General features: G+C 41.0%; 2 protein-coding genes across 2 annotated transcripts in view; both read left to right on the plus strand.

The window, feature by feature from the left end:
• Window positions 1-8,461, plus strand: part of rph3aa (rabphilin 3A homolog (mouse), a) — a 40,009-nt gene extending 31,548 nt beyond the window's left edge. Inside the window, exons 9-16 of the mRNA XM_075455528.1 lie at window positions 213-287; window positions 602-711; window positions 796-922; window positions 3,617-3,670; window positions 6,358-6,509; window positions 6,788-6,869; window positions 6,948-7,044; window positions 8,328-8,461. Of these exons, the coding sequence (XP_075311643.1) occupies window positions 213-287; window positions 602-711; window positions 796-922; window positions 3,617-3,670; window positions 6,358-6,509; window positions 6,788-6,869; window positions 6,948-7,044; window positions 8,328-8,461 (831 nt within the window). The remainder of the gene's footprint in view (window positions 1-212; window positions 288-601; window positions 712-795; window positions 923-3,616; window positions 3,671-6,357; window positions 6,510-6,787; window positions 6,870-6,947; window positions 7,045-8,327) is intronic.
• A 3,176-nt stretch (window positions 8,462-11,637) lies between these two features.
• pla2g3 (phospholipase A2 group III) lies at window positions 11,638-23,697 on the plus strand. The gene is made up of 7 exons (XM_075455586.1): window positions 11,638-12,231; window positions 15,454-15,586; window positions 15,689-15,823; window positions 17,400-17,692; window positions 17,790-17,919; window positions 18,723-18,833; window positions 21,171-23,697. Exons 1-7 carry the CDS (start codon window positions 11,715-11,717, stop codon window positions 21,418-21,420), a joined length of 1,569 nt encoding a protein of 522 aa, XP_075311701.1. The 5' UTR covers window positions 11,638-11,714; the 3' UTR covers window positions 21,421-23,697.
• Window positions 23,698-25,676: the final 1,979 nt, after the last annotated feature.

Below are 25,676 nucleotides of genomic sequence, written 5' to 3' on the forward strand. Positions count from 1 at the left end.
GGCACGATGCTAAACCAAAAGGGTACCAAACAAAACAAGACCTGACTGGACGAGATTTGGCAAGGCACAATTAGAAAAGACAAAAGATGGAAAGAGACAATAAAGGGCCAAATCTGAACTGAGAAGTCTAGACTGAGCAAGAAAAGATTTTATAAACAATGCCAGCGTACTTTCTCCACTGAATCGAAGTATTGTTTTCTCATTGTTCTCAGGGTTTGAAGCCGATGGACTCCAATGGACTTGCAGATCCCTACGTTAAGCTGCACCTGTTACCTGGAGCCAGTAAGGTACTTATTTATCAATGAATTTAGCTATTAATTTAAGGAACTTACTGTAACAAATGGCTAAACTTGTGGAGCACACTGTATGTATATGAACTGTATATCAATTACTGCATTCTGTTTTTATCTATATTTCATACAGCATCCCAACTTTTGGGGATTTTCAGTTGTGCACAAGCACGAATAGTTTCCTTTTCTAACTTGAGGGATTAAGTTGTTTGCTGCTGAGCAGTTGTTGCTGTTTTCTTGAGCTTTGTCTCCAAGTGATAACTCATTTTCTCCTCTCATCTATGAAACTGTTGTTTTTGTTTTGTCCTCAGTCCAACAAGCTTCGCACCAAGACCCTTAAAAACACCCTGAATCCTGTGTGGAACGAGACTCTGGTATACCATGGCATTACTGATGATGAAATGGCACGCAAAACTCTCAGGTAACCTGAACGCACTTTACACCCTCTACTGTGCCCTTTACTTTTACATGAAAGAGTCTCATGGAGTGCAACATCTCTCGTCAGGCTTTCAGTGAGCGATGAGGACAAATTTGGACACAATGAATTCATCGGAGAGACACGAGTGGCCCTGAAGAAACTCAAGCTCAACCAGAAGAAGAACTTCAACGTTTGTTTGGAGAGAGTGATCCCGGTAAGACAGAGGGCAACTCTGGCATTTTGTATCATGAAATGTGGGGGTCTTTGGCTAAAGCGTCAGAGGTCCGTTTCACGTAGCAGGTTTAGTGAAAACTCTGAGTAGGTTAACCCTGAAATGAGGGAAACCCTGAGTTTTCCGTTTCACAAAGGGAGGTAACTCAACCCCGAGAAAGAGGGGTAACTCTAGCCTGTTTCACAAAGAGAGGTAACTTAACCTCACGGTCAGTTACCGGAGTAACAGACTCTCTGAACCTAACCTGGTCGGGACCAGGTTTTATTCAAGAAACCTCGAGTTTCTCTCTGTCTCCGCCCTCTTTCAGCCACACACGCCATTTGATTTCCTCATTCATTCAGTCAGCAGAGCGAGTTCTTCTACTTCTAGAAGTCCATTAGGCACAGTAGGAGATTACTTTTTTCACGAACATGTCCTTTTGACAACGATCCCGTGGATGAAGGTGCAGCATTATCGCGCAGAGAAATAAATATTCGTCGGAGATGGTTATCAGACCGCGCATAGATTTTTGCATTTACAGACAATTATCTTTTTGAGCGGCACCATCAGAATGTGTTGGGACAAAAGAAAAAAAAGACATAAAAGACAAATAAATATTTGTATGAATAGGCTTAAAAAAGACATATATAGGCCTATTATATTTTATAAAGGCACTCGTGTCTTGGGGGTGGATTCCCTCCGGGGATTCCCTCAGCCACTGGCCTCCCGTTAGAGGTGGCGGTGCTGGGCAGCACCCGTTTTACGGGCATCTGCCTTCTTTCTGTTGGCTCAGTAGAAGTCTGTGTTAGTTTAAATAGTCTTAATTATTTAACAGAACATGATATAGATGATGACTCTAAATTGTCCTTCGGAGTGACTGTGAGTGTGTATGGTTGTTTGTCTCATTTGTCTCTATGTGGCCCTGCGATGGACTGGCGGCCTGTCCAGGGTGTACCCCGCCTCTTGCCCATTGACCGCTGGGATAGGCTCCAGCCCCCCCGTGACCCGACTGACGGATTCAGCGGTGTATAGATAATGGATGGATGGATGGTATAGATGAGAAGACATAGTTTATGTGTGTGAAAACAGCATTATGTTGGGAATAAAATAACTGCACAGTCAAATAGCCACTTAATATTTATTTTACAGTGTAAAACATGATCAAAATGAGGTACCTCCATGCCGAGGTCTCACCTGTTTGAACAATGTTTTTATATTTCATCTTAAACTGCTGCCAAGAGCGCTTCTCCCCTGCGGGATTGCACCTAAATGAAATAAATGAATGGGCTACCATTCAAGCAGTTTCCCTGTAATATTATTGTGATTGCAATGGACTACATTTAAACTTACACTTTTGCTGCTGCAACGGTGTTGCACTTATTTCTAAAAACATATTGAAACTCGCCGTATGAGCGCATTAAGATTTCCAATTCGAGGTTGGTGAAAAACGTAGCCCCTCCTCTTCCCCGTTGCCAAGGTGACTCGTCGAATCGGGGCTCCATTGATGCTGGCTTTTTAAAGTTGTGGTGCACGCGCTAAACTCAAGGTGAACTTACTCAGAGTTGATTAACCTCACTCATATCAGCGTTTCTGGAACCGAAAACTCAGAGTTTTCTATCTCAGAGTAGATCAACTCAGAGATCAGGAATAGACTCAGAGTTGGTTGAACCTGCTACGTGAAACGGACCCCAGTTCACTCAAATCCCTGTCAAGTAAAAAAGAAATTTGAGTTTTGAAATTTGGAAACAGCTAAGAGATGCTTTCTGTTTAAAGTGTTCATTAAAGGACAATATCTACAATCCCATAACAGGTTGTACTACTAATAAGAATAACGTGATATTAAATGTTTTAGAGCAAATTAAGGCTAATCTTGTCTTTAAAAAACTTGACCATACTGTCCGAAAAATAACTTCCAAAAATGTATGGACAAGGGGGGGAAGGACTGTTTTTAACCACTGGGTGCTGTGATGTCTTGGAGTTTATTCGCCAACGTTATTTGAAACTATGAAAAAAAAGATATACTGTCACGATCTGATGAGAAGCGTGGACCCCGGAGCGGAGACACAGAAACGGGTGAAGTTGATGGTATTCCAAAAAGTATTTTTATTTGACGACAACTGAAGTTGGTAGGCAGCAAACTTGTAGGTGCGCTCAGGCACAGGTAATCCAAACAAATACTTAAGGGTCCAAAAGGTATGGCGTGATACAATATAATCCAAAAACATGAAACAAGACGTTTAACTCTGAAGCCCAGAATAACACTGTTAATGCTAAAACAATCTGGCAAAGAAAAGGGGAAGCAAACCAAGTATTTATAGAAGGAAGATAATTAACAAACAATAGAAAACTGGTGTGTTAGGGTAGCATGGCATCCCCTCCTCCTGCTGGTGGAAGGAAAAACCAGGAAAAGAAAAGACACATTTAAGCAGGCCCTGGAGTCGCAGCTGTGGCTGTGATATATACCATGTTAATTGTTGGGCCTTTTTTATTCTTAAGAGCCAGTCCGAGTCTTTATGCTAAGCTAACTGGCTGCTACTAAACATTTACTGTGAAAATGGTAAGAAAGACACCAAAAATGCTTATTCCATTCAACCTTTTTAACAATGTAGGCAAAATATTTTGCAAATATCGAGGCTGCTGCTGATGTTTCTGGTTTTGGTGGTGGTAATAATGATAACTGTTTTTAACTCTGTGCAGGTGAAGAAGGCTGTGGGGGGATCAATCCGTGGCATGGCACTATATGAGGATGATGTAAGCCACGCATGGTTTTTTAACCATTTTGGTCACTGTAACATTATTTTTCTGTTGTATGAACAAGAAAATCCTCTCACAATGTCATGACAATCTAAAACAATGTAGAAATACATTTAGTAAAAGTAGAATTGCTGGAAGATATTAGAAGAATTACTGGAAGTTGTATTGGATTACATCATATTTCACAGGTGTTCCTCAAGTTCCACTTTAAATTGTAGCGTCAACTGTTTTCATTTGAGGTCTGTATCTCTTTCCTGTTCTGTAGATGTAGGGATGTGTGATCAAATCCTGACCTTCTAAAGCAGACTGTCCGGATGTCATTGATCCTCATCACATTTCCTCATCGATATTTCTGCTATCAGTTACTTTCACTTCTCATCCATGGTCAGAACTTGTTCTGTTGTGCCCATGTTATTATTACTCTCGAGTTACCTTGCATATTTTCAGACTGGGACATCGAGAAACGTTTCCGTGCACCACGTCACCACCACTTTTTGGATGAAAATATGTAACTTAGATGTGTAAATCAAAACCATTAGAACCCAATCTGAGTTAATGTTGATTCTGATTGCTGAAAAATGGCAAGATACTTCATAAAAATCTGATGCTATAACCCTACTAATTGACCAGAGGTGCTGCAAACAGATTTGTTGTTCACAGATGTGGCGAGTCTCCAGGTGAGTGTAATTTAATTGCCTCTTAGTTTGATGGCAACATTTTTTCCTCACCGCTGCTACTCAATTGGGACAACAGTTCTCTGAAAGAGGGAAGGAGAGTTGTCGAGTGGCTTTAAACCCTTTGCCCTTCAAGTTGCCCTTCAAGAGATTTTAACCTGTGAGCCCAATTCTTTCATTGGAAGCCCAAGAACAAGCTGGAGAAATCTTAAGTTAAAGTATTTATTAGTGGTCACATGTAAAGTATGGCTGCGCTGGACTCTGAATGACAGAGCTCCCGCAGGAAATCTGTCAGCCCGAGCCCCGACATCCGGAAACATTTCATATCCATGTTCACCTTTATCTCAGAGGTTGTACTTACACTCGACTGAGTATAATTGGCCAGTTTTTAGTGACATGAGCAGGCCAACCACCATCTTCGTCATGTTCTTTGGACGAGATAAACAACGTGTGTGTGTGTGTGACTTCTTGTTTTAGGCGTGTATATACTGTACCAGACCTATCTGACCTAATAGAGATGCTTTATCTGACCCACTTATTTTGTCCCGCTATGTCCTCTTGAAGTCTTGGACATACATTGTGAGCAGAGTGGAAAAGTACAAACTAGGAACATAGATTATTTAGTAAAATACAGAATATGAATACATAATGTCTAAGGACATTACCATAGTGCTGTTCTTTTCTTCTTACACTGTACTTCCACGATTACTTGCTTTTCTACTGTATTGCCATCACTAATGGTTACAGTTAGGAGTTAAAAGCACAAGGTTGGGGTTAAAAGACCATGCATTTCCATGTCATTGACTACACTGTTAAATATTGTCATTGACTATGAGTTTTCGTGTTCGGCTTTCTTTTGGTTTTCATGTCCTTGCTTATTGTTTTATTTAGTAGAGTCTGTCCCCATGTGTACTCCATGGTAGCAACTTCCTCTCCACTCCTTCTGCTGTTACTGATTGCCACACCTGATACTTGTTTATCACCTCCCTCAGTATATATCCTCCAGGTTTTCCTTTGTTCAGTGCCAGATCATTGTTGTAATCCAGTGTTTCTCTGTGAGTTTCCTGTAGTCAGAATTTCAGTCGTCTCTTTGTTTTCTATATTCGGTTTATAGTTTTCTTATCCTGCTCCAGTAGCGCTTCAGTTTAGTGATAAATCCATTGATTGTTTTACCTCTCATTCTCCTGTTATAGTCCAACACTAGGGTCCTCTTCGAACCTTCAATTTGACCATGAATTGAAACAAATACTCACTGGTCATGTGTCAGGTGATGCAATTTCAAACCTGGATTATGAAACTACTACAGATTGGACGTGTGGACAAATGTTCCTATTTGACTATTTCTGGTGATACCAGGCTGACTGCATGTGCATTATCCTTCATTACCAGATCTTATGATAATAGCAGAACAATCCTTCCAATTATTAGCACAGGACAAAAAACATCAGTATCAGATGAACACCATAAAAATGCAATGTCTGCAGTGACATGATGTGTATGTTTTATCACACTGCCACTGAGAGTGCACTATTATTTTATTCTGTTGTCTGTTGGGGGAGTTGCAATACAGACAAAAACTGTAGACGTCTGGACAATCTGGTGAAAAAGGCCGGTTCTGTAGTAGGCAGAAGGCTGGACCCTCTCAGTGCTGTGGTGGAGCAACGGATGAGGAGGAAATTCTATTCTGTTTTGGAGAACAATAAACATCCTCTCCACAGCATCCTGGCAGGCTCATCTCTCTTCGCTGCAGGACTGAGAGGTTCAGGAGATCCTATGTCCCCACAACCATAAGGCTTTTTAACAGTGACTGCTGACATGTTCTTCTCAAATTGACTTATTGTTATTGTTCTAATATACAATAATTGTAAATATTTAAAAAAAATTGAGCTACTCGACTATTTTGAATTTCCCCCACTAGGGGGATGAAAACAGTATTTTTCTATTCTATGCTATTATATGCACATTCATGTGTTTTGTTTGCACTTGTAATATACGTATGTGTATGTGTAGCTGAAAGAAGGTGAGGACTCAGAGGACAGGGGTCGCATACTGATTTCACTGATGTACAACAGTCAGCAGAGCCGTCTGATAGTGGGTGTGGTCCGCTGTGCTCACCTGGCTGCTATGGACTCCAATGGATACTCTGACCCCTTTGTCAAAATGTACGTGCTTCATTAATTGTCCTCGTCTTCACAAAACAGATCAGCTGCTGTGAAGATTTACATAATCAGGCGGATGTTCTGAGAAATGTTTTGTAAATGTAACCCTTAACCATTTTGAGTGGGTTTTTTTTTAAATTATTTTTAAAGCTTATTTGTTGATCATTATATCCTCTAAAACTCCCTGATGTATTTACAATCATTTAAAATATTCCAAACATCCAACTGTGACATACAGACAAATGATTTGGTATAATTATCCCTATATCTCTATACTGTAGATGTCTGAAGCCAGATATGGGAAAAAAAGCAAAAAACAAGACGCAGATAAAAAAGAAGACCCTCAACCCAGAGTTTAACGAGGTCAGTTCTTTCTAAATGCTTGGTATGTTCTGCTCTTCCAGATTTTGTAATAATCTCAGTTTCATCACTGTGTCTTAGGAGTTCAGTTATGAAATGAAGCATGCTGAGCTTGCCAAGAAAACCCTTGACGTCTCAGTCTGGGACTACGACATGGGGAAATCCAATGATTTCATTGGTAAGTGTGGATATTGGTTTGCAAACTCATTTCCTCATTCATCCATTAAAGCAGTTTTATTTCTAGCTGTGATTGTGGACAATGCTTGAGAAATGGAAGTGTCTGATGGACAATTCACAACTCTGGTCCAAATAAAGATATTTCAACAGATGTTGCTTAGACTGCCTTGGATTTTCTCTCAGATATCCACCGTGTCCACATGTTCATTCCTAATGACTTCAATTTAACATGGATTGGAATATGATTTTGAATTCCCAGACAATGTGTCCTCATGTTAAGGTCCAACTTTTTGTTTGTGGGATCATAGGATGTAAAAATCTTTTAAGACCGAAGGGGGAAAAAGTGCTTTTAGACCAGTGTGGCAAGTATTTCTGTATGTTTTTTGCTTCTTTTTCCTTTCCACTGTCACCATGTATTTTTGGGACAGCGGGTTAAATGGATAAGATATTTTGTGATCCGTTGGTTTACTTAGCTTGGCAACTTTTTAAAAAAATGGTATTATTTGAACTGGACTAGTTAAGATTTTTATAAATTTGATTGATCATAATTAGATTACAATTAATTTAATTGAGTTTGACTACATCTTTTAAGTCCAAGACAACATCTTTTGTGAATTGGCACGATATAAATAAACTAAGTTTAATTGAAATGTGCACGCAAGGGTCTATGTGATATACATTTTATCATCCTCCATGAAAGTAGCAGTGTTAGATATGTAAATTTAATGAGATATTATAGAGATTATTAGTGGTTGCTAATAATTAATTCATGCTTTTCAAACTTGGCCCTCACCTTTAGAGCAGAGCAATCCAGCATTCTAAGTACCACAGAAGTGGGAAACCTCAAATTTACTTAATTGCTGATATCAGGGAGAGGTGGATATAGGGAGGAGCCAGCCTGGGGAGAGAATGACTGAGGAGAAGAGAGTTTTAAGTCTGCTGTTTTGAGTTTAAGGCCCTTTGCCCATCAGATGCATATGTAGAAACCATTAATCATTTTGCCATATAATCGCAGTACAGCATTATTCCTGGTTGGTCTAAACAGATGGCAGTCGGGTTTTACAGAGCTTCAGATCTTACTTATTTTTTGGAATCCTCAACACACAATCATTGAAGTTACCTGCATAAAACCCAGGAACACAAACTCATAATATGGGAAATGTATCCTCTGGGTTGTGTTTGAGTGAGTTGATGTGAATTATTTTAACTGTAACTCAGGCGCATGTCTGTCAGCAAGATATTTAAATGCATAATTATGATGCTTACTTCCCTCTCTGCCTTCAGGGGGATGTCAGTTAGGCATCCAGGCTAAAGGTGAGTGTTTGAAGCACTGGTATGAATGCCTGAAGAACAAAGACAAGAAGATTGAGCGCTGGCATGTTTTACTAAATGACAACTCTGTCCAGTTTGAGGATTAAAACATCCTCCACCTTTTGGTGCATTTTCTTCATGTCACTTTCTCGCTGTAGATTTCTGTCTTCCAGGTAGTATAGATTCATCCTCTTTCTTTTATGTAGTTTTTCCCAAAATGTAATGTGAATGCTACATTTCCCATGAACAGCAGCATGGATGTTTATCTCTGGGCTTTTTGTAAAAAGGAGTGACCAATAGACAAAACTGGGAAGCTTATCATATCATAAACTGTATCATGCAGTAAACAAACCTCTGAACTGAGTGATTATCATATCTTATAGAGAAGATAAAGTCTTTGTTATCAAGTATGTTGTAATGAAGTGTGCATCCATGCTCAGACCCGACAGAGGGAATTTCCAGTTTTTTATCTGACCTTTTTTCACCCATCATGCCACTCGCATCACCATGGGGGAAAGAGGTCACTGTTGTCATTGTCATATCCGGTCAAGTGTTATCTGTTGATATACAATGTTGTTCCATTGCCAAAAAACATTGATTTTACTTGTGTTATTGTGTCTAACTATAGTGCATCCTGCATATATTAAATATTAAATCTGACGTGAAATGATTTGAGTTGTGCATGTAAAATGCTCACCTCTGTGTGCACATGTTTGAGCTGTCTGGGTTTCTGCTGGAAAGGTTCAAAAGCCTAAAATGCTTCTGCATGATCTTTTATCATGAAATTATGAAAACAAAAAATTGGATTATGTCATGCTAAATCCAGGTTCCAGAAAGTTATTAAACAATCATCTCTCTGTGCTGCTGATTATGCATGTCTGAACACTGATATTGTTGCATACACCTGGCTCATAATAAAGAAATGATAGCGCTTCATTTGCTCCTGTGCTTTATACATACTGTGTGACATGGCACAAACTTTGCCTGAATCAGGTGAGGTCTGAACCAATCAGAGCAGGCAGACACGCAGCTGAAAAATTAGTGAACTTTGACTTCTCTTGATAATATGATTTCTAACCAAGTAGGTGAAAGTTGACAGGCATGCTAAACTGTCTAAACTTGAATCCTTCTCCATCTAAATCTAAACATAGGGCAGATAGGTGCCAAACATTTAGAGTCCTATAAAGAAACCAACCAATGTCTGACCTAACCTTGAGAAGACCTGCGGGCAGCAGGTGACAGAAATAAATTTGTAAATATTCTAATGTAAAACTGATGTCTGCATCTCATTAACTCAGAATAAGAAATCAAATGCAAAGGTAAAATGTCAGCTACAAAGAGAGGTAAAATGAGTGCAAAAAGAGCCAATGAGGCAACACAGTGGATCAAAGACAAAAAAGACAAATGCAAAAAAGAGACAAAAAATTATGACAAAAAGAAATAAAGACAGTTTAAATGGCAATATAGAGTTGCAAACTGGCCACAGTAGAGACTAGATGGCTACAACATGGCAGACACAATACAGAAAATGACAAAGAGTTCAAAGTACACATGGAAACGGGATGAAAACTGACTACAAACAGAGACACAGTGGCTATAAAAAAGTCAAGGAAAGATAGAGGTATAATTGGACCATTGTATAAAAAAAAACAACCCAACAATTAGTAACACAAAGTAGTACCACAAAATGGAATTAACCATTTGAGTCCAAGTGGCTTCCAAAAGAAGAAAACAGACAGTATCAGTAAACACAGATACAGAAGCAAAGAATTTACAAAAAGGGTGCAAAGTTACTGCAGAGACACAACATGACAACAAAGACAGAAAACAACTATAATGAGACACAAAAGTACCACAAATGGGACAAAGAAAGAATCCAAATGGCTCAAAATAGATGCAAAAACACAACAAAGAGACAAACTGAGAATAAAAAGACACCAAATTACAATTAATTCGAAAAAGCTACAAAAAGACCAAAAAGCTTGAAAATGAAGACGGTGAAACTTTAATAAAGACAGATCAGATATAAGAAAATGGAAAAGACTCTGATTTGCTGGTGGGAAAGTAAGCAGTAAGACCGCTGGACCAAAGCAGTGACGTCATTTGACAGCGTGGGCAAGAAGGAGTGACAGGGAAGCAGAGGAAAAGCCCAAATGGCGAGAAAAAGTGAATGAAATGTATCACAGCTGCCTTATTTCAAGTTTCGCCAAAGCTTCATAAAGAAGACACAACACGACAAAAAGAAACAGGGTTTTTATAAATGGGCAAAAAGATGCCAAAATAACTACCAAAACCCATAATATGAGAGTCAAGTAAGATATAACTGATGCAAAAAAGTGACACCACAAAGTGACAGTTGAAATGGCTTCAGAAATATGCTAAATTCTAACGAAATACAGTACACACAAATAAAGAGACACAAAACGCCATTCATGGTGATTGTGTCTCTTTTGGAGTATGGGTGCTTTGTTATCATGTAAAAGAGGTGACCGGCCCCTCACTGTCTTTGCCCAGGGGCCCATTGTCTCGTGATCTGTCCATCTCCCCCGCAACGTGACATCATGAGATGGCACGTGAGCAACACGCCACTATCAAACACATTTTGTGTGTCATGGCTGCACATTTTAGGCTTCCACTGTTAGGAAACAGCACAGCATTTCAGATCAGTATTCTACCCACAGCAACGTGAAAATAAAGAGAGACAAGAAAGAAACAACATATTTTTCTTTCTCAGATCAGTCAGAGTTGATGGTTTTTTCCTTCTCGAGCCGAGTAATATCTGCCCTCAGGGTCATGACCTGTGAGGAGGGGTCAGAAGTGCAGAAAGCTGGTGGGAAAACAGTGGTCAGAGAACCTTAAAGCAGTTCAACAGTTCAGTAAAATATCTGTCATCAAAGCTCAAAGATTGTTTGACTAAAAACCAAACCAAACTGAAAAGAAAGTCAGGAAACTTCTGTCTGTAAATCAATAAAAATCGATTAGTTTATCACATTTTCATTTGGTGTATTTGGCGCGTGTCTGAATCTGATCAATGGATCAGTCACATTTACAGCTAGATAAACCTGTGTGTGTGTGGGTGTGTGTGTGCGTGGCGTCGATATGTTATGGTGAGTGTGTCAGCAATGTGGGGCACTGACAGACTTGTTTGACTACACTGCCAGGTCACGTGGCTGATCTGCATGTCTGTTAATCCACCGGAACACCCGTGCACCCTCCTCCTCTTCCTCTCGGTCTTCTTATTTAAAACCGACCTGGAGTCTGCCAATCTTTGAAACAGCCCCGACAGACCGACGCAGCACTTTCCTAAAGATTTAAAGTGACACAGCCTCTTTCATCCAGCCGCAGCTTCACCGGCTCGCCATGACGCACATCGCTGCTCTTCTAACTCTCATTTTAGCATCATCCCTCCTGTCCTGCACCGCTGCACGAGCCTCCATCCTCTGCACCTGGACAAAAGTTATTTCTGATGACGAAGTACACTACAGTTTCCTCCGGAGCGACCCCCAGCAGAGCCCTCCATCCCTGCGGCTGTACCACAGCGTCTGGTCCGGGGAGCGCGCTGTGCTCGGCTGCACCTGGAGCGACGACGCAGCGGTGATCCGGGGCTATCTGTCTCTCTGTCGGGAGCGCACACAGGAATTTTCCGACGTTATGAATAAAAACTTTGACTTGGACTCTATGTTTGACGCAGAGCAGTGCGTCTCTTTGGCCTCTCAACGCTTCGTCATGCTCGGGGCGCGCACTGGGAGGAGCGTTGATGGTCGTGAGGACGGAGGGTCAGAGGTCAGGATACATCAGCGCGTAAAGCGCGGCTTCATTGTACCGGGGACTCTCTGGTGCGGTTCTGGCAACAAGGCGCCATCATATGCAGATTTGGGTATGTTGGTTTCATATCTCTCAATAAGTTAGTCCCATGTATGAGTCTGATTATAACACAGAGTCAGAGGTTCCTGTCCTGTAGGGGTATATACCCCACAGGGGCCTCAGGAAAGTTTTTGAGAGGTTAACAGAAAAATGAAAGAACAAGCCCATCTTTTGCACAAAATTATTATCATTCTTTTTTCAATTAGATAGATTTTTTGCACTTTCTCTCTTTGGTTTATTGGCTCATTTTTTTAATTTTGAGGGTAACGAATGAATCTTTTCCCACAAAATAAAGGCTGCGAACAGCTAATGTAGCATGAAAATCAAACAACAAGAAGGAAAGGCCAAGTCACGTGGTGCTATATTAATGTTAACAAAAAGTCACCTCTCAGGGCCATTTGTTAGGCCAGTCCTTTTTTTTTTATCCTTTACTTAAAGCATGGACTTCTTTTCTTACACAAAGAGGAATATGACCTCGGCATTTAGGCCATCTGTAAGTTATGAATACACGAAAGTCTGTTGATTCGTGTCCTGCATACAGATTTTCTCTTTGTGTGTGTGTGTGTGTGTGTGTGTGTGTGTGTGTGTGTGCGGTTGTTGACATGAAAATAAGTGCATAGAGGAATACAGTCTGATGGTACCTAATGAAACTGTCACAGAAGTCCATGTTTAGAGATTGGAGGGGTTTGGTGTTTGTCTCCTGCTACTCCCAGTACGTTCAAAACTTATTTTATGGTTCAGTGAAACTGTTGGTGGTGCAATAAACTTCTTTCAAGGATACTTCAATCCTGAGTGGTGGAGCAAAGTGATTTGGATGGGACCTAGAAGTTTGTTATCTGTTCTAAGTTAAAAGACAGCTTTGAAAGAGAATAATCAATATAAGAATACTGACAGTTAGAATTTTCAGTCTCGGCATGGGACAATTATTTCAACATTTCCCACAATGCAACACAACGCCTCTACTTTCCAGCACCTACTCTAAACACAGATGAGAGAAATGTATAAGCCAAAGAAACTTTATTGTAAAATTCAAATTAAGAAACCTAATTTTTTATTTAGCAGATGAACAACATGTCTAATTGTTGAAATAGACTGATGATGAAACTCAGAAATGTCAGAAATGGAAGCAGAAGAGGATTCCCACCTCAAAGATGGACAGACATGCAGTACAAGTCATAAAGTAGAGAGAAATAACAGCGGTGAGTGTTCCAGCCTCCAAAATTTTGGTAAATTTTCAGAAGACATCAGAAATGAAGCAACACGGACCAAGACATCCTTTCTCAGACCGTTGCTGCACTCCCTGGCTTAGTGCAACCACCTGCACGTAACTGGTATGGTGAGCTCATGCATGCAGACCTAACACTGGCCCACTAATAACAGTGTTGCTCTATGATTCTTTCCGTGGTCGAAACCTGCTGGAGGAGATTAGAAATGTTCTACTCAGAGGTGTGACCAGAATGGCATGTGTCGGCCCCCCCGTAGCAACGCCCCTGGTTCTACTCGAAGGTGAATGTTTCTGCAGGAGGGGGTCTTTTGCCTTCCTAATGCTGACATGACACCAAACAGTTATTCTAGTGATTTCATGGTATCAGATTAAAAAACAATATCTGAATAAAATCACAAGTTTCACCAGAGCTGCGGTGCACTTCAGTCATGTCAGTCTGTTGATGTAAGATAGTTGTAGAACTCTGTCCAAGTGGTCCGAAGTCAGTCGTTGTCATTGCAAATTTTGAATAGGAACCTCAGTCTTTGTAAAATTCCTGTTTCCGATAGACCTATAACCCGCTGTCTTCGGATTTGAGAGCGTGTCACTATTAAGTCTTTTAAAAGTCTGTTCAGAATCTTCTGTTGTGGTAAACTTCACTGAGTCCTGCCCCCCTCTGCAAACATGTCGCAGGTATGAATGAAACCTGACACTGAAATGCATACATTACTTTTGGAGTTTTGATGAAACACTTTTCCACGCCTTTAAACTCTAAAAGCAGCTACTTTAGAAGGCAAGGCAAGGCAAGGCAGAAGTCTTGCTGCCACGAAAAAAACTATGAATAAGCTAAATTTGTGCACAGATAAGATCATTTTAAGGTCAAACTGTCTACTCATAACTGCTATTTTGTTTAATTCTGATCAAGACATTTTTATTCAGGTAGTTTCTTGGACACAAGTGATGACTTTACACTGTGTAGACTTTACACTGTGTAGAGCGGTCTAAGCAAAAAAGTGTCCAGGTGAGAGAACCGCTGATTTAATATTGGCTTGTCGTGGTTTAAAGTTTTATCATTGGATTGAATCAGCTGTTGCCATATTTCCATCCCTGTTTGCATGCCCATTTCTCTATATCTTGACTCAAGGTACCAAACCTAATATTTAGCTCACTATGATTTTGGTGAACATTAACAAAATGATTTTAATTTAAAAAAAAAAGTCAAACATCACATCGCATCATTTTAAAATAAATAAAAAAGAAGAATCCAGAGGCACGATCACCACATGTGAACCACTAATGTGAACCGGAGGGACACAAAGAGCTTACAATCACCACCAACTTGTTTTAAAACGATCAAGCAAGTAAGGTGTACCAAAACTCTTTGTGTTCTTCCTTTGTCCACCTACATTATACACAGACTTCAGACAAATTCAGCTTGGCAGCTTCTGCGTAATCCTGCTGGGGGGGTAAACAGACAGACGGATGAACAAACAATCAGCACCTATCATGTACCTTTGCTTCTCTTCTCCCACTTGGCAGAGAAACGTGGCAAGAGATATCAACCGTTCCCTATTTTAAAAGAAAGTTTTAAAAATAAATCAATTGTGATAATAGTTTTGGTAATAGTAAACTAAATAACTCAATTAAATTGAATAAATACAAGACGGACAAATGAAGTGAAATATCAGATTTTCTTCTGTTTCTGTAACCCTAACCCATAAAAACGTGTTTTCAAAAACTAAACCACAGACCTATCGACTTAATCTGCTTTTTTGCATCTACAGGGCTCTGAGCCAAGTGTCTCCTTGTCACTGTTTGATTCTCTTGGTTCCACAAACAGAGAACAGGTGAATCAAGCAGTGTCGGTTAAACATGGGTGACCATGCATGTCGAAACCAAAACGAACAGTCTGTCATTAAACAGCCTTTTACATGTGTTCCTGGTTGTTTCATCAGAGTGGAGTAAGGTTGCAGTCATGTTGTGGAACAATCCTGTAAATCTCACCAACTCTGCACTTTGTGTCTCTTTCAGGAGTTTTCTCAGACACAGACGGCTGCTGCCGGGAACACGACCAGTGCAAACACACCATCCTGTCCTTTCACTCCGAGTTCGGTGTGTTTAACAGCAACATCTTCACCATGTCTCACTGCGACTGTGATAACAAGTAAACACCCTCTCTAAAACCATATCCAGCCCATATCAGCTGACCTACTGTGAGCGTGGGGATCATTTTAAACAATGCCACCTGATATGGTTTGTGTTAAAGGTTCCGCAGCTGTCTGAGGGAGGCCAACGACAGCATATCTGATGTGGTGGGATATACCTTCTTTAACCTGTTGAAGCTGCACTGCTTTACATTCTCTCGCCAACTGCAGTGTATGCAGAGAAACTGGTTTGGAATGTAAGTGATTTATTTTTTAAAACATTTGTGTCTCGTGCAGCTCTGCATTAAAAATAGACCTGATTCTGTACTGGATATCACTGCATAGATAGATAGATAGATAGATAGATAGATAAATACTTTATTCATCCCAATTTGGGAAATTGTTGTGTTGCAGCAGCATACAGTAAAAGATATGTAAACAATTAAAGTAAAAACAAGCAAATAAAATAAAATAAAATAAAATAAAAATAGTGAATAAACATTAGCTATATACAAATCTACAGTATGAAGAGTTTTTTTGGGGGGGCTCAGGAACACCTCCAGGAGCTGTGAACAGCTGTGAACACAGCTCACCGTAACATCCACAAATGCAGGTTAAAGCTCTGTCATGCAGAGAAGAAGCCATATGTGAACAGGATCCAGAATCTCTGGACCAAAGCTCATTTAAAATGGGCTGAGGCAAAGTGAGAAACTGCTCTGTGGTCAGATGAATCCGCGTCATCTGATTATGTCAGAGGTTTTTTTAAGGGAAGGCCTTGCATCACAAGCTGCATCTATTCCAACAGCATGGCTTTGTAATAGAAGAGTCCGGGTGCTGGACTGACCTGCCTGCAGTCCAGACCTTTCACCAGCTGAAAAAATTTAAAACACAACAAAGAAAACCCAGGTCTGCTGAGCAGCTACAATCCTATATCAGACAGGAATGGGACAACATTACTCTCACAGAGGTCCAGCAGCTGGTCTCCTCAGTTCCAGATGTTTACCGATGTTGTTAAAAGAAGAGGGGATGCCGCACAGTGGGAAACATGGACCTGTCCCAACTTTTATGAGCCGTGTTACTGCCATCAAATTCAAGATTAGCTCATATTTTTCACGAAATAGTAAAATGTCTCACTTTCAGTATTTTATAAGATTATAAATATGTTTTATTGTGAAGGAAATATAAATTCAGGAGATTTGGAAATAATCACGTTCTATTTTTATTCACATTTTAGCTTTGAAAACAGCAGTAAAGTAGAAATACAGACTCACGGAATGTGCAGTTGAGACACTCTGAAAAGGAGGAGAAGAAATGTGTTTAACTGTTTTTTTTAGACTCACAGAAAAACAGCTGGATGGAACAAATAAAAGACACTATGAACTTTAAATTCAGGGCAAAAACAAACATATCGGACTACAAACACATCAGCAGTTAGGCAAGAGTCATCATATAATTATTTCAGTTATGCATGGCTGCAGCGATTTGTAGCCGTCACTTGAATAAGAAAATGAACACACCCGAACCAGTTGTATTACATAGGACTACTTTTTTCCTTTAATTGCAGTTTGTGAATGATTGAAGTTTACACTTCACCTCATCAGGCTTGAACTGTTCTGGAAATCTGCATGTATGCATGGCAGTATTAATACTTTATAAATACCAGTTTGTTTGTGATACATGCAAAGTTTTTGTGTGTGCAAGATCTATGCAGCTCAAAATCCTAACAGAGACAGTTTGGCACATTAACGGAATTCTCATCAGTCCTCTCATTTGATGCTTGGTGCAAAAATAAACATTCATTTTAACAATTCCACTCTCTGCTTCGACTCACAGGTGTAAAGAGACTCAAATGGCGTTGTATGCTGATGTCCATCCACCCACACTGTATGAGTCTACTCAGCAAACTGGATGCATGAACAGCTCATGCTCCATCACCAACTCCACAGAGCTCCTGCAGAGCAGTACATCAAATCCACAGCTCTTCTCCACGACTGCTGCCACACCCAGTGTCCCTACACTTTCAACTCGTTCACCTACAGAAGCAACGCCTGAGAGGACAGACGATCTGGAGAACGCTTTACCTGCCAAACACCAGACTGTGGTTGAGCAGTACGTCGACGTCACAGGTATTTCATTCTGAAAACATCTCAGGTTATCAGTTTATCTCTTCTTTACAGTTTCTTAATGAAACTGAACATTTCCACTGATGCATCCCCTTCACAGAGGAGCAGACACCATGCGGCATCTATAAAGACCTTGATGAATGTAGGGGCAAGATCCGCCCGCAGCAGACAAAATATGGCTTCTACAACACAGAGTCGAAGACGCTGTACCACTGCAACTGTACCAAAAGGTAAGCCAACAAACTGCCAACGGTCCTAATGGAAATTTCCAATCATTTAAAATGTCTTTGGGATGAGTCACATCTTGTTTGGTAAGCACAAATGTATTAAAACCATCCATCCATCCATTTACTATACCCGCTGAAATCTATATTCCTCCGGGTCGCAGGGGGGCTGGAGCCTATCCCAGCGGTCATCAGGCAAGAGGCAGGGTACACCCTGGACAGGCTGCCAGTCTATCACAGGGCCACACAGAGACAAACAACCACACACACTCCTAAGGACAATTTTATAGACACCAATGAACCTAACATGCATGTTTTTGGACAGTGGGAGGAAGCTGCATTACCCAGAGAGAACCCACACATACACAGGGAGAACATGCAAACTCCACACAGAAAAGCCCCAGCTGGGAGTTGAACCTGGAACCTTCTTGCTGTGAGGCAACGGTGCTAACCGCCACATCACCGTGCAGCCCATGTATTAAAAGCCCAGAGTAAATATTTGCAGCCCCCAACCAGACAGTGATAACGGCGCGCTCACCTTTATTCCTGTGTTTGAGGTTGGACAAGACATGGACCGATGTTTCATAACTCAAATCTAGGCCACAAGTAGTGTACACATAAATTCCCACTCTTACATAAGTTGTAGTGGCTCTCTGGATAAACCCAGAGAGGATATGAATCTAATCTAGCTTTTGCACAGTCTCTTCTTCTGTTTGTCTTCTTGATTTCATGGGCTGTTTTTTCTGCTGTGTGAATCTTGGGCATGTTTGACAGCATCTTGACGTTTGATCGTTTGTCTGTCCCTCCAGATTATTCCAGACTTTGGCTCAACAGAGACAACTGAGCAAAGTGCAGGACCTCCTGCTGGAACATGTGTCTCAGTCCTGCTTCTTGCCTCAGGACTGCGCAGCAGGCAACACGTCAGTATTTACAGACATACAGTAGATACAGATTTTTGTCCTGGCTTTTTACAGCATAGTATTACCACTCTGTACACAACCTCTGCCAAAAAATATCAAATGTCCACTCTTGGAGCTGTTTTATTTTTTTTATGAAAAAAAGGGGGGATGAAACCCCTCAAGATGATAAAAAACAAATATATTGAAATCATATTGGCTTTGCAAAACATCACCTAGAATTCTTTTTATAAAATGATTGTAAATCATGCTTTTTTTCAGATTAAGTACAGGGAAAAAAACTTGGAATAATCTTGTAATTGGCATTTGTCAGTTGTATCTAAAATGTGCAGTAAGTGCAGACACAATGGGAAGATTGAAAAGGAAAACATAAGGATGAGGTCACAGTGTGAAGACAGAAAACTCAATGCCATGTGTCTGAAAATAGAAAATGTACAACAAAAGAAATGGAAAAACAAGAGGACAGCAACACGAGTCTGTGTTTAGGACTTCTGGATCTCCATCCAGAAAAGCCAAACCATCACTAACACCTAAAGAGAAGAAAGCAAGGTTACAGTTTAGTTTGGTGCAGGTCCAATGAAACATGGAAAGACGACTGGCTGAAGAAAACAAGCACATTTCCACCATCATAGATAGGGATGGGAATTGATAAGATTTTTACGATTCCAATTCCATTTTCGATTCTGCTTAACGATTCGGTTCTTTATCGGTTCCCTTATCGATTCTCATTTGGAGAAAAAGGACAACAAACCGGTCGATTAGCATCAACTTTGTTTAGTTTAGAAGTAACACGAGTCATGACCTTACAAACCCAACAACGGGGAGGTCCACATTGGTCTATCATGGCCTGGGTAATTTAACTCTTCCCTGCTCTGGTGAAAGGAGAAGCTGGAGGTAGAGGTGAACTGGGGGTAGTACCACCAGCCTCTGGCTCTGAGCCAGTCAGGCTCTGTCTCTCATGATTTCATCTAAATGTAATGCCTGAGAAGGCATTCATTTCACCTTAACCGTTACTAATAGCAGGTTTTACAGTGAGGCAAATGGTGCAAACATGACAGGCAGTGTTTGTTAGTTAGTTAGTTACTTGCAGTGTTAGCCGAGGACATGCTAACGTTGCTAACGTTGCTGGGTTCAGATTCACCAACGTTAGTCCGGAGCAGATCGAAAACGCGACATTCATTCATAGTTATTGCATGTTGGTAGTATTTCCTCCCTTTGGTGAAATATTCACTTTGCAAGTTGCCCTGTTGTCGTCTTTTTTAGGGATGTGTAATCAAACTTTCGAGCGTTTGTACCGCTTGGGCGCCATGTTTACTGTTGACTGCTGGCTGCACTGGACTCGCCATGCAACGTTGCATGGTGACGTCATTCGCGCCCACTGGAATCGATAAGGGAATCGTTTGCAAAATCGCCAAACGATTCCAAGGATTTGAAACACTGGGAACCGGTTCTCAACAAGAAACGGTTTTCGATTCCCATCCCTAATCATAGATGATATGGGTTTGATGTGAGGTAAAGCCCCAGGTCTGACGGCAGATCTTAGTTTCTGTTGGAAATGACAAGGCTCCATCCCGTCAACTGCTGGAACCTAGTTGATAAGATTAGTTTTTTTTTAATCGATGAATTTTTCAAAGAAATAGAGCAGCTGAAACAAAGTACTTGTTGGGATTTTGGGATCATGATTCCAATTTTTTTTCCTTTACTTGATCTGAAAAGAATCATAATTTTTATTACAAAATATTACAAGAACATTTTAATTCAGGTTTTACGAAGCCCCAATGCTCATCTGTGAAAGGAAATATACAATGTTATGTCCTATATGTGATTTATTTTTTCTTTGTTAAGATGAAACAATCAAATGAATATCCCCCAAGAGTAGCCATTCCATATTTTTTGCCATATCTTTAGCATTAGCAACAAATCCCTGTAAAATCCCACTGAAGCAGTGAAAGCTAAACCTTTCTTAAGGTACACAAGTAGATATCCTTCTTATCCATGAAAGAAATCACTGTGTCGGATATTTCCTAACATATGACATGCATCAGTATGTATGCAAGTACACTGACTACGTCACAAGCACAGTACATGGGTAGTTAAATCTAGAAGTACCCAACCTGGGTGGGCCATTTCAAAGGGCCACCAGGTTGGCATTTTTAGTGTTGGATATTTGACTGCTTGGGCTATCAAACAGGAGCTGTTAACAGATCATTTTATGTTTCATGTACCCAGTGACTGCAGCTGCCAGATAAAAGCAGTCTTATTTATTCTTAAAGAAGTGCAGCAACATATAGATTTTAAAGTGGATTTCAAATCTAATGTTTCTTCCGCCTCACCCAACAGCTGTACAGCAGTTGTCGTGAAAGCAGAGTTTCCTCAGCTGGACCCGAGGAGCAGTGCAGAAATGGAGCAGCAGCGCCATCTACAGGCAGTAAATCTGAAGGTCAGGAGGCCAAACTCCACGAGAGCAAAGAGGAAAGACAGACCTGTGAGGCTCCACAAGCTGTGTGTCAGGATAACTCGACCCAAACAGTCGAAGAAGGCCAGAGAAGATGGTCGTAAAGCACAGCAGTCAGCTGAAAGGAGAAGATAACTCATCTGAATGTGATTATCACAGGGAGGAGACAAAGTGTTCAGTGTTAAACAGAAAGCTGTCATTGTGAAATGAAAGTTACCACACAAAGTATTTATAGTATTGACGCAGTGAGAAACATCCACTATTAACCTGTTAACAGTAATGAAGTAGCAAATTCACAATCTTTGTCAGCGCTGTTTGCTTTCGTTTGAATTCATTGATGTAAATTCTAGATTTTTGCTGACAAAGAGCACTTATTTCCAAATTTTTGAGGAATTATATGAATAAGTAGAAACTGCTGGAAGAATCTAAAGTTTTTCTAAAAGTTAAATAAGCTAAAGCTAAAATAATTACGCAAATGATAATAAGCCCCATTTACAAGAAGAAATTCAATCAAATTTACTCGTATATGAAACTCCAATTCCAAAAAAATCTGGGACGCTGTGTGAAATAGAAAAAAAAACAGAATTCAAAGATTTTTAAATCTCATAAAGAGATATTTTATCAACAGTAGAACATAGAAAACATGTCAAATGTTAACAGTGAGACATTTTATTATTTCCAGAAGAATGCCAGGTCCATGTTTCCCACAGTGTAGCATCCTCGCTTCTTTCAACAACATCTGTAAACATCTGGGAACTGAGGAGACCAGCCGTGTTTATTCACTTTTGGCTTCTTCTCTGCATGATAGAGCTTTGACCTGAATTTGTGGATGTTACGGTGAGCTGTGTTCACAGATAGTGACTCCTGGAAGTGTCTCTGAGCCCATGCAGGGATTTCCAGGACAGTATCAGCTCTGTTTTTAATGCAGACTGAGGGCCTGAAGGTCACTGACATCCAGGACTGATTTTCAGCCGTGTCCCCCGTTCACAGAGATGTTTGATATTTTGTACTGTAGATGATGGAATATACAAAGACTTCCCAATTTTACATCAAGGAACATTATTTCATTGTTGGGTTTGCAGAGTGCTGAATCTCTGTACATCTTTACTCCGAGAGACTCTGCCTCTCTAAGGTGCTCTTTTAATACCCAATCATGTTACTGACATGTTGCTAATTAAGTTAATTAGTTGCAACATGTCCCTCCAGCTGTTTTGTTTTTAGTTCCACTTAGTCTTCCAGCCTTCTGTTGCCCGACTTCTTTGAGACGTGTTGCTGCCATCAGATTAAAGACGAGCTCGTATTTTTCATAAAATGGTAAATTTGTCTCACTTTTAAAATTTGATATGTTGTTTACACTGTCCCACTTTCTTTAAATTGGGGTTGTATTTCACTAATATTCATTTCACAATGTCTTATCTGTTTATCCAACACTGAGCGCCTTGGGTCCCGACTAAAAGTTGCACTATCATGTACTTATATTGTCAGTGTTCGAGCGAAACTCTTCCTTGAGTGTATAAAACTTACCCATCTCTTGGAGGGATACACTTCTACAGTGAAGTTGCTAAACTTAATTTATGAGTTAAAACTTGTGCTTCCCTGCAGTGACAGCAGGATACCTGAAATGAGACATTTCTACTGTGATTCGTAGTTATTTCTGCTGAGATAAAAAATGGCAAAGAGGTCAAACTTGACTCACCTTTTAGGACTGTGGCTGGTACACTTAGGTCATGTCTACATGTCCTACAGTTTCTAAGGTCTGTTTCACTTTCTGATAAGAGCTGATAGAAGAAATGGGACTGCTTATGTGAAAATATGTATTTGAATTTATATGAAACAAATGTGGAGGACACATAAAACGCACAGAAAGAGGATGATGTGATGGGAAGTTTTACTCTGACCTGAGATTCCTTTTGTAAAATCATGGCTGTAGCCCTTCTTCCTTTACTGTTATTGAGTTGTAAGCACGCATTGCACTTGTATTTGTACAGTATTGTAAGAGTTGTGAACTTGTGTAAATATCCTTCTGAATATATCAATGAGGAATGCTACGAATTTGTAAATACCTGTACATAAGAAACACATGGTGAAGTATTTGTGGAAGAAGAAGAAAATGTGACTGATTAAAGCTAAAAATAATGGTTTGTGGGGGGATTTAAAGCTTCAGCCAGCAACAGTCAACACATGTTAGGATAATCACCAATCACTCATTAAACTGTTGATGTTTTGCTGTGATATGTTTTATTTTTTTGGACAGTTCTGGTACAGTAATGGTTGCTACACTACACAGTCGGTGTAGCAAGAATCTGTGGTGTCATTTATACTACGTGGGACGTGCTTTTCCTTCTGGCCTACAGGAGCTAGTCTCTTCTGGGGTCAGTGTATTTTTGGCTAAATGGTTAATAAACTTATGTTGCTGAGGTAACAAGATTTAATACAATATATTTACTTGTCCATGATTTAGTGTCTTTAAAACCAAGCTACCATCTGGATGAAAAGGGACAAAATATTTATGTTTTTAGCTGCTGCTTTTATTTGAAAAGAATAGATAAATACAGTTATAAAGGTTACAAAATAACCCACAGTCTGTGAAAAACTAAGTGAACCCCTGATCCAACAGCTTGTATAAGCACCTCTAACGGCAGTAGTGGAAGTAATGGTTTCCTGTGTGACGTTATCAGTCTCTCTCATGGTTGTGGAGGAATCTTGGCCCACTCTTCTTTCCAACGTTGCTTCAGCTCATTGAGGTTTGCAGCATCGGTTTCTGCACAGCTCTCTGAAGCCTCGTGTCCACTGTCAGTACAGTTCGGGTCACTTCGTATCGGTACGGGTCGGGTCACTTTAGGGTAAGCTTTGCGTTCCCACTGTACAAAGGGGACCCTCAGGGGTGGGAGGAGTGTGTGCCGAAGCGTCACTGTCGATCGCTCCGAAGCTTCTTCAGCTTAAGGGCCATTTCAGACCAGGGCGGCAAAGCGTGGCGGAACGGAAGCGATTTTCACCGGCGGAGGTGAAAATACATGGAAACAGATCTGTCCTTGCACACCGACGCGGCGGTAGTCGGGCGGTAGCGGCGCGGAGACGCCTCCATCCCGCGCTGCTTTTGGAAAATAGAACTCGAGCGGAATTTGGACGGCAGCGGCCGGCAGCGGCTGGCGGCGGGCGGTGTGCCGTTGAAATGAATGGGGAATGCAAACAGGGCTGGAGCAGAACTACCGCGGCCGCAGACTGTCCGGTGTGAAAAGCCAAGTTGAACACACCGCCTGATAACCGGCGTAAAGACTGCCGTCGTTTCGCTGCCGCCACGCCACGCTCTGGTCTGAAATCGGCCTAATGCGACACTGGATCAGGTCCGGTTGAAACCACTGTCTGCCATTTTTGGGGCCATCACTTGGAAAACGTTTTTGTTTCACACAGCGCCATCGAGCTCCCGCTGCACAGCCTCCTCACCAACAACGGAGAGCAGAGCCTGGAACCGGTCCTGTGTGCTCGGTACCCCAAGCAGAAGGGTTACGAAAATGGTAACGGGTTCCATGGGACCGGTACGCTTTGGTGGTAGTGGAAACACTGAAATAAGCGAACCGTTCTGAACCGACCCGTACCGGACTGTATAGTGGAAACGGGGCTTTAAGGTCCCAGCACAGCATCTCAGTCAGCAGAGGTCTGGACTCTGACTGGACCATTGCAACACCTGGACTATTTTCTTCTTCACACATTCTGCTGTAGATCTGCTGCTGTGTTTGGGATCATTGTCCTGTTGATGAGCCAGTTTCAGCCCAGCTTTAGCTGTCGGACAGACGGCCTCACATCTGACTCTAGAACACTTTGGTATCCAGAGGAGTTCATGGTGGACTCAATGACTGCAAGGTGCCCAGGTCCTGTGGCTGCAGAACAAGCCCAGATCATCAGCCCTCCACCACCGTGCTTGACAGCTGGTGTGAGGTGTTTGTGCTGATATGCTGTGTTTGGTTTCCTCCAAACGTGCTGCTGTGCATTATGAGCAAACATCTCCACTTTGGTCTGGTCTGTCCAAAGGACATTGTTCCAGAAGTCTTGTGGTTTGTTCAGATGCAGCTTTGCAAACCTAAGCTGTGCTGCCATGTTCTTTTTAGAGAGAAGAGGCTTTCTCCTGCAGCCCTTCCAAACAAGCCATACTTGTTCAGTCTTTTTCTAACTGTGCTGTCATGAACTTTAACCTTTAACATGCTAACTGAGGCCTGTAGAGTCTGAGATGTAGCTCTTGGGTTTTTGACCTTGGGGTGACCTTGCTGGGACGTCCACTCCTGGGAAGATTGACAGCTGTCTTGAATGTTTTCCACTTGTGAATAATCTTTCTCTCTGTAGAATGATGGACTCCAAATAGTTTGGAAATGGCCTTATAACCCTTCCCAGATTGA

Source organism: Odontesthes bonariensis, chromosome 22 (assembly GCF_027942865.1).
Source record: "Odontesthes bonariensis isolate fOdoBon6 chromosome 22, fOdoBon6.hap1, whole genome shotgun sequence".
NCBI classification, from domain to species: domain Eukaryota; kingdom Metazoa; phylum Chordata; class Actinopteri; order Atheriniformes; family Atherinopsidae; genus Odontesthes; species Odontesthes bonariensis.

What these genes read in the sequence shown, in the direction of transcription:
- pla2g3 (XM_075455586.1), top strand. Translation starts at nt 11,715, where the DNA reads ATGACGCACATCGCTGCTCTTCTAACTCTCATTTTAGCATCATCCCTC. An exon ending in GCCATCATATGCAGATTTGG is followed by an intron (nt 12,232 to 15,453) that starts GTATGTTGGTTT and finishes TGTCTCTTTCAG; the next exon opens with GAGTTTTCTCAGACACAGAC. An exon ending in CACTGCAACTGTACCAAAAG is followed by an intron (nt 17,920 to 18,722) that starts GTAAGCCAACAA and finishes CTGTCCCTCCAG; the next exon opens with ATTATTCCAGACTTTGGCTC.